The sequence below is a fragment of the Seriola aureovittata genome, chromosome 15 (genome assembly GCF_021018895.1).
Source record: "Seriola aureovittata isolate HTS-2021-v1 ecotype China chromosome 15, ASM2101889v1, whole genome shotgun sequence".
NCBI lineage: Eukaryota > Metazoa > Chordata > Actinopteri > Carangiformes > Carangidae > Seriola > Seriola aureovittata.
In genome coordinates this window covers 17,073,895-17,081,988 of record NC_079378.1, presented here as the reverse complement: position 1 = coordinate 17,081,988, position 8,094 = coordinate 17,073,895, and the positions used below count along the sequence as shown (strand labels likewise).

At 41.3% G+C, this 8,094-nt stretch overlaps 1 protein-coding gene across 1 annotated transcript; it reads left to right on the top strand.

The window, feature by feature from the left end:
- Window positions 1-1,139: 1,139 nt before the first annotated feature.
- Window positions 1,140-7,727, top strand: LOC130182667 (short transient receptor potential channel 2-like). The gene is made up of 13 exons (XM_056397753.1): window positions 1,140-1,154; window positions 1,574-2,266; window positions 2,359-2,559; window positions 2,663-2,827; window positions 2,993-3,167; window positions 3,266-3,466; window positions 3,566-3,728; window positions 3,853-3,945; window positions 4,267-4,459; window positions 4,531-4,658; window positions 4,754-4,826; window positions 4,951-5,068; window positions 5,689-7,727. Exons 1-13 carry the CDS (start codon window positions 1,140-1,142, stop codon window positions 6,579-6,581), a joined length of 3,111 nt encoding a protein of 1,036 aa, XP_056253728.1. The 3' UTR covers window positions 6,582-7,727.
- Window positions 7,728-8,094: the final 367 nt, after the last annotated feature.

Sequence of the window (8,094 nt, the reverse complement as noted above, 5' to 3'; positions counted from 1 at the left end):
GATTTTAAAGTGTCGTATTTTATTACCTCCCATGGCGCCAAAAGAATTGTAGTGACAACCAAGACCTGATCTTTAGGTCCACAGCGGTCCTTTCCCTCCCTCTGCTGTGCAACATTATGTTCACAAGAAGCAGCAGCCAGTCAGGGTTCACTACTAAACAAGATGGCAGCTCAGTAAGATGACTGATGATTGAATGGGTTCATTGATTCATGGATTCATTCTTGAGTACAGTAAATTAGTAAAAATGTATTTGGCCATTAATTTAGTTGGTCTGGTATCATCAGGTGTCTCGTAGGCATGCATTCAACACTGAAAGATATACGTTTGTAATTCACAACTTACAAGTGATGATGACTCTTTCTGTGGTGAAGTAAATATAAGTTGTGTGGTGTCAATAGGAATTTGTCCCAAATCCATCAGTGCAGTTAGACAGTACAGCTGAAATGACATGTGACTCATTCTACACTGATAAGGAGCCAATAAATATATCAGAAAAGCAAGTAATCCAGACTAAGGGTTAAACTCAGTGTCTGAAATATTCAAGACAAGATGAAAGCACAAAAGACAAAAATAAAACTAATTTTAGTAACTAGACCGGAATGCTTCCACAAAGCAAACAGCATGAAAAAAGCGGGTGAAAATAATCGGTAAATCTTTTACTTGCAGCTCCTTGTTTTTCCCACTGCTGTGAACTCACAGGTCCTCTGGGGGAAAGTGGTGACAGCTGCTGCCTGTTCGGTAACAGCTACTTTAATTGTACCATGGTGCTGTTTCCAGTGGGGAGACCAGAGTTAATTCGTGTTTGAATGCAGTAACAGTTTGGTGTGGGCCCAGCCAAGCATGAAACACTTAGAACCGGTTACATTTTAATTGGCATTGCCCCATGGGGGATGAAAGTGTGTTATTGAGTTTGTGGGTACTGGGTCCATGCAGTCAGCTGGTAGCACATGATCGCAGGACACCAAAGTGCTTAGTCCTTCTCTGATTGGAGCTGCTTCTGAAAACCTACTGATATCTCTCATCTTCATCGCTGAAGCTCAAAATAGCTGGCAAAAAGGATTTATTTCAGGTCTCCAGAGAATGTGATTGTGTCTTCACTTAGGATCGTCGCTCAGAATTGTGTTGTTTTGTCATAAGGGATGGAAAACCTCACGGTAAGCAGAGCTTGATGTACACGTGGTTCTTTAGATTTGTAATGAAATAGACTGGAATTTTAAAAAATGGTGTGAGGATAAAAATCAGGCTAAATCTATGGAGCCCATGCTCCATGTATCCTCTAAACGGCTTTATGTTATCATACAGAATATATAATCTATATTTTATTAATTAATTGTGTTTTCCTTAACGTTACAAAATGTTCTCAGTCATGCATTCTTTTGTACTATATGTTATCTCTTTTAATTTTTCTACCTCCTTTAATTTTTCTACAGAAACAACTTTTTGTCCAGACTTTAATTTTCTTTTATGAATTCAAACTGTAAACTGCCTTTTCCCTGATATCTGACATTCATTTCTTAAATATGTGTGAATAGACATCTAATACTGCTGCTGACTGTCCTGTCCTGTCCCTCAGCCAGAACAATGGCGCGAGATTATGAACAAGAAGATGCTGTTCCCTCCGGAGCTCATCAGTGCAATTCAGGAAGGGAAAATAGAGCTGCTGTGTGGACTGTTGAAAACCGGTGATGGCATCATCCGTCAGCTGGATGAATCTGAGGACCGCCAGTGGAGAGAGGCCCTCAACCTGTCCATCCGCCTGGGCAATGAGGATGCCATGGACACCCTCCTGCAGGGGGTCAAGTTTGACTTCCGTCAGATTCATGAGGCCCTGCTGGTTGCTGTGGACACCAACCAGCCCAGAGTGGTGAAGCGTCTGCTGGACCGCCTTGACCAAGAGAAAGGCAACAAGATGGACGTGCGCTCCTTCTCTCAGGCCATCTTTGACCACTCTATTGACAATTCCCAGTTTGCCCCCGGTGTCACCCCTCTGACCTTAGCCTGCCAGAAAGACCTGTATGACATAGTCACCATGCTCACCCAAAAAGGTCACATCATCCCATGGCCACATAAGATATCCTGCGCCTGTCTGGAATGTCGAAACGGGCGGCAGTACGACCTGCTGAAGTTCTCCTTGTCTCGCATTAACACCTACCGTGGCATCGCCAGCCGTGCTTACCTGTCCATCACTTCTGATGATGCCATGCTCAGAGCTTTCAGTCTCAGCAGAGAGCTCAGGAAGCTCTCACAAAAAGAGCCAGAGTTCAAGGTGTGATGACATTCCTTGATTTCCCCGCTTACTGTTGATATTGGGTGTTTGTGCTGTTGCTTGACCTTGGCTGTGATGCCTCTCTCCTGCAGCCTCAGTACCTTGGCCTGGAGCAGCTCTGTCAGGAGTTTGCCGTTGAGTTGCTGGGCATGTGTCGCAACCAGAGCGAGGTCACCACCATCCTTAACAGCTGTGGAGACGAGAGCCAGGATGCCTTACAAGAGCAGGCCTTTGAGGAGGGGATACCCAACCTGTCACGACTGCGGCTTGCTGTCAACTACAACCAGAAGCAGGTAACAAGATGCAAAAACCGCTGTCAACCAAAGACAAGTCAAAGAAGACATATGCTTAATCCATAATTTCTGTCTCCCTTTCTGTGTGTCTGTTTTCGTGTAGTTTGTGGCACACCCAATCTGCCAGCAGGTACTTTCGTCAATCTGGTGTGGGAACCTGGCAGGCTGGAGAGGCAGCAGGACGGCCTGGAAGCTGTTTGTCTCTGTGGGGATCTTTCTCACCATGCCTTTCCTCTGCCTCGTCTACTGGATTGCACCAAAGTCAAAGGTCACATTGCCCAAAAGTCTCCAAATGTAGAGAATTCTTATACTTTCTGACAAACTGTGACAACTGGGTTGTATCTTAAATCAATGTAAAAGTTTCATAGACTGTCATGAGAAGCATTCAATTAAGAAAATAACAAATTAACAATGTCTCTTGTGTTTTCACCAGGTAGGAAAGATCCTTAAGATTCCTGTGATCAAATTCCTCCTTCACTCAGCTTCCTATCTGTGGTTTCTAATCACATTGCTTGGAGAATCAATAACAATGGAGATGTATCGAGACAAATTTGCTTCCCGGCAGCAGAACATGCTGCACAGCTCCTTCCACATGGTGTGGGTGGTTGGTAGGTTCACTCTCTCTATTCTAACTCGTAATAAAAAACATTCTTACCTTAAAAAAAAAAGGGTTTATATCAGGCTCATACTGTGATGTCGCTCGTAGGATTCTTCTGGTATGAGTGTAAGGAAGTGTGGATCGAGGGGCTGCGGAGTTACTTCCTGGACTGGTGGAACTGCTTGGACATGATGGTGCTCAGCATGTACCTGGCGTCCTTTGCGTTACGTGTGCTCATCATGCTCAAAGGTTACCTCCTCTGCCATGATCATAACGGCGCAGAGGAGTGTGTTTATTTCACCCAGACTGGTGAGAAAATGTCACAGAATTTGTCCAAATTGATTGTTGGACGTCTTCTTAAGTTGTTTATGCTCAACTGGTCTGTTTCTGTGTGAAATTGTCCCTCAGTGCGTGAGGACTGGCATCAGGAGGACCCCCAGCTTATTGCCGAGGTGCTGTTTGCAGTGACCAGCATGTTGAGCTTCACACGGCTGGCGTACATCCTGCCGGCCCATGAGTCTCTGGGAACTCTGCAGATCTCCATCGGAAAGATGATTGACGATATGATGAGGTACAAGCACTTTTAATTTTGCCTCCTTCATTATACATTTGCATATTTGTATACTGGTCATTGCCTGCAAGGGAAGTCAGGACACATGACAGAACCAGTGACAATGTTTTTTTTTCTATTTTAGATTTATGTTTATATTGATGATCATTGGAACAGCCTTCCTCTGTGGCATCAACAATGTCTATGTTCCTTACGTCATCTCTCCACATCTTGGCAGGTAGGAATCTGTGCTGACCCTGAGGCGACAAATATGAGTTCACATGGACAGAATTAGAACCGCTTTTTAAAAGAGTAGTCTGACATTTTGGAAAATATGTTTATTTAGCTATCTTCCAATATCAGCTGTTATTATTATTATTATTATTATTATTATTATTATTTTACATAAAAACATCATAGCTGATGAAACATCAGCTGAAACAGTATATTGTCGGATCAATCATTATCAATACATCTCGATCTCTCGATTTAATGGTTAGTTAAATCATAGTATGAAAACAGTTTTATCATGATATCACTCTCCACTGCTCTGCTGCAGGTTTAATGAGACCTTCCACTTCTTATTCTGGACCATGTTTGGCGTGGCCAACCAGGACTACGTGGACATGCCACAGTTTGTGTTGGCAGAGTTTGTAGGACGGATTCTGTACGGCATCTTCACGCTCGTCATTGTCATCATCCTGCTCAACATGCTTATTGCTATGATCACCAACTCCTTTCAGAAAATTGAGGTAAAGAGAGATTGTTTATGTCACGCCTGCAATAAAGGGAGAAACCCTACTGATTGTCGCTATTATTTCAGGATGATGCAGATGTTGAGTGGAAATTTGCTCGGTCCAAGCTGTACCTCAGCTACTTCAGAGAGGGCCTCACCATACCTGTACCCTTCAACATCATCCCCTCACCCAAAGCTGTCTTTTACATCTTAAGGTGAGCTCTAAAACTTCAAAATACCTTTAACTTGCAAAGACACATCATCATTTTGTGTAGTTTTTTTAATTCATTCAATTCAAATTCCGTTCCAGGAGTATCTTCAGACAAATCTGCTGCTGCTGCTCTTGTAATTCTGAGCAAAAATATCCCCCGATAGCCTCTATGGTAAGTGTGTGTTTAATGCTCACATTTTGGAGTCAACGTGACTGTAGTTAAAAAAAAATATTTCAATATACACATTCTTTGCTAATTATACCCTGTCTCTTTAATGTCTGTATTATCTACTAAGTCCAATGATAAGGGATCTGAAGACAGCCAGTTACCTTACCGGCAGCAGGTGATCAGGGCTCTGGTGCAGCGCTACATTGAGTCAGCTCGCAGGGAGTTTGAGGAGACCAAGAGGAAAGGTAACTGTGACACTGGTACCAATCTGTCTGTCTGTTGTCTCACACACCTAACTTACTTGTGCATGGAACCTTCCTTCTCTCCTGCAGATAAAAAAGCTTTTGAGTGGTTTGGAGGAATATTTACTGTCATGAAAAGCGACATGGAATGAAAAAGTGTCATGAAATCACTGTCATTTGACATGAAAACAGATTTTTGAAAAGGGGTATGAAATAAAAATGTCTTAGATTCTTTCACAAATTATATGTTCTTTTCATTTATACATGTTACATGTGATTATTTAATTCATAAATATTTATTTACTTAATATTTAACATTTTTTTGATACAGATTGTAAATCCTGTTATTTTGAATATGGCTTTAGAAAGAATTGTTGACAGAAGAAGAAAACAACTTTTTTGATGTATTAAATATAATAGATTAGACATGATACTATTGCCTTGCAAAAAAAAGTTATATACATTGGTAGAAAAAGAATATATATAATTATTTGCAGCAGTTATTGATTGATTGATTTTGATTGTATGTGATTCAATCTTCCAGCCTGTAGAAACTGGGTAGGATTATTTAGTATTCAAATGTCTGAAAGCTGTGTTGTGATTGAGGGATTCTCTTCCCTCAGATATCGGTAATCGCATCACTGAGCTGAGCAAAGCGGTCTGCAGGATGCACAGTGATATGAAAGTGATCCAGCAGCTTCTGATGGATGATGGACACATTCCAAGTGATGCATTGACCAAGGATGGCTCCTCCATACTAGGGAAATACATAATTGGCGCCAAGAACAATTTCAGAGGTTTTAACAGCAGACAAGAGGAAAAGAACACATCACTCCAAGTGACAGTTCACCATGAAGAGGAAGGGGTTGATAAAGAAAAAGTTGCAGATACAAAGCAGGAGTCAGACACACAACAGAATCAGGTGGGTGAATGTGGAGCAGAGGGGACAACGCAGGTAACGGACTGTGATGTGGTGAAGATGGAGGAAGGCAGAGCTAAAATAGAGACGGAAGATGAAAAGGAAACTGAGAAGGAAGAGCAGGTCGAAGCAGACAAAAATCAAAATATGTACAATAAAGTAAAAGAGGAGGGGGCAGCAGGAGCAAGTTTTAACAATGTTGAAGAAATGGTGAAAGCCGAGGTCACACAGGATGAGGCAGAAAATATAAGGGAAGAAGAGATACACACAGGGGCAAAGATTGGTGAAAAACACACAGAGGCAACTACTGAACTAATTGAGAGCATCAAAGTCAGCAATGAAACGACAGAGACAAAGAAATTAGTAAATAAATTCAAAGACATAGAGCTGCAAGAAAAAAAAGTGGAAGCCAGATGGATGAAGGGTAGAAAGTTCGAGCATAACGTAGCTGAGAAGTCTGGTGTCAGAGAGAGCAACGACAAACCCGGAGTTCAGAAAACCATTCCCTCGCCAACAGGCAGCAGCAGCTCCCAGGACACAGGCTTTGGTTCACAAGAAGGGGAGGGGTCAATCGATGGGTCGCTAGTGAGACCTTAGTGATGTCCCACTTTTTCTACGTCTACACAAATGAGCAGTGACTTCTTGGAGATTTCAAGTCTGCAGCTTCTTCATTTTGGCTCTGGATAGTGACAGCGCTAAAGGTGGTGAAAGTTTGTCCCAAAGCTACATATTTAAACAGCTACAGACCAGATTGAGATAATATTTTTATGCTTCTGGTCTAGCCTAGTCTAGACTGGTCAAAACTTTGGTCCTTGACAAGGTACCTTGAAAACTAAGTGCCAGCAAATGAAATGTCAGTTTGTATACAGGACATTTTATAATCTAATCAGCCCACTGTCATGAAATTTATTTAGCACATTTATGCTCCCACGAGACTTGATTATAATAATCCACACTTTCATATTATGAGGTAATAATGAATGTGGTTGCCTCTTGGGGTTACTAGCAAAGGTTTCACATTTTTGGAGTATATTACAGTATAAATATAGTCCAGCACATAACCCATGATAAAACAGAAAACTGACATTTTTACACTTAAGTCTTTGTATGGTTTAATCAAGATTCATTTGTGGGTTCTAATCTTAATCACTGAAACACTGAAAAACGTTTCATGTCGTGTAAGCAGTCCTGCAAAAACCAAAGCTTTCTGGATGACGCATGCTGCGTGAAAAAAGTGATTGTGTATTCCTCTGACACAGGAAAGCCTCAAAAGAATTAGTCATAAACATAGATTCGATTTTCCCAGTTCTTGAAACTCTTTTCTTATAATTAATTACCAAGAAAGAGATCATTCTGTTGCTAATCCTCTCATCACATTTTAAATTGACCAACGGTTTTAACTCCAAAAAAGTAAGTGTACACCTTTAAGTCAGCAGCCTGATGAGATTTGTTTAGTATAACAGACAACTTACACCAGCACACCTCAGAAAAGTGCCTTGTGACTAGGAAATTACACTAATTAGGACACTAAAAGTAGTGATGACCTCAAACTGCACATTATGGGGGTGGTTCATTTGTCAGCTGATTAGGGCAAATCTGTAGTTTCACTGCTCATTCACACTGGGTGTTCCTGTCTTCTTCACTTCCATTTTCAAAGTTCTCTGTTTAATGGCAAAGATTCTCTGGTTTCTCATCATATGATACTCAGATATCAGAAGAAAATAGCCATGTGTTCGATTAATGTTTCGCACAATTAAGTTTCTTTGTAAAATAATTAAATACTTTAAAATTACATTTGGCTGTGTCTCTGTAATGTTACTTCTGTTGACTGAAGTTATCAATTAATGTTGTCTTAGTGTTTCTTCTTGGTAGGTGGCAGACCTACATGTGATAATACAGCGTGACAGTGCAAGTCTCAGCTTGCTTAACACATACCCATGAGATTCCCATGAGGTTGCATGCATGAACACACAAGTTCATTAATTCACCACCTCACCTGCAGCATCTCCTGCCCCAAGACACTGTATCCAAAGTCTCCCACTGGAAAAACACCTTTGCATGTAGCCCTTTGTTGCAGTATTGCATGACTGATGTCATCACCATGAGCACA

Bases quoted from the DNA above. Each gene is read 5' to 3' on its own strand.
- LOC130182667 (XM_056397753.1), top strand. The intron at 3,168-3,265 runs GTAGGTTCACTC...TGTCGCTCGTAG, and splicing joins CCACATGGTGTGGGTGGTTG to GATTCTTCTGGTATGAGTGT. The intron at 5,069-5,688 runs GTAACTGTGACA...CTCTTCCCTCAG, and splicing joins TGAGGAGACCAAGAGGAAAG to ATATCGGTAATCGCATCACT.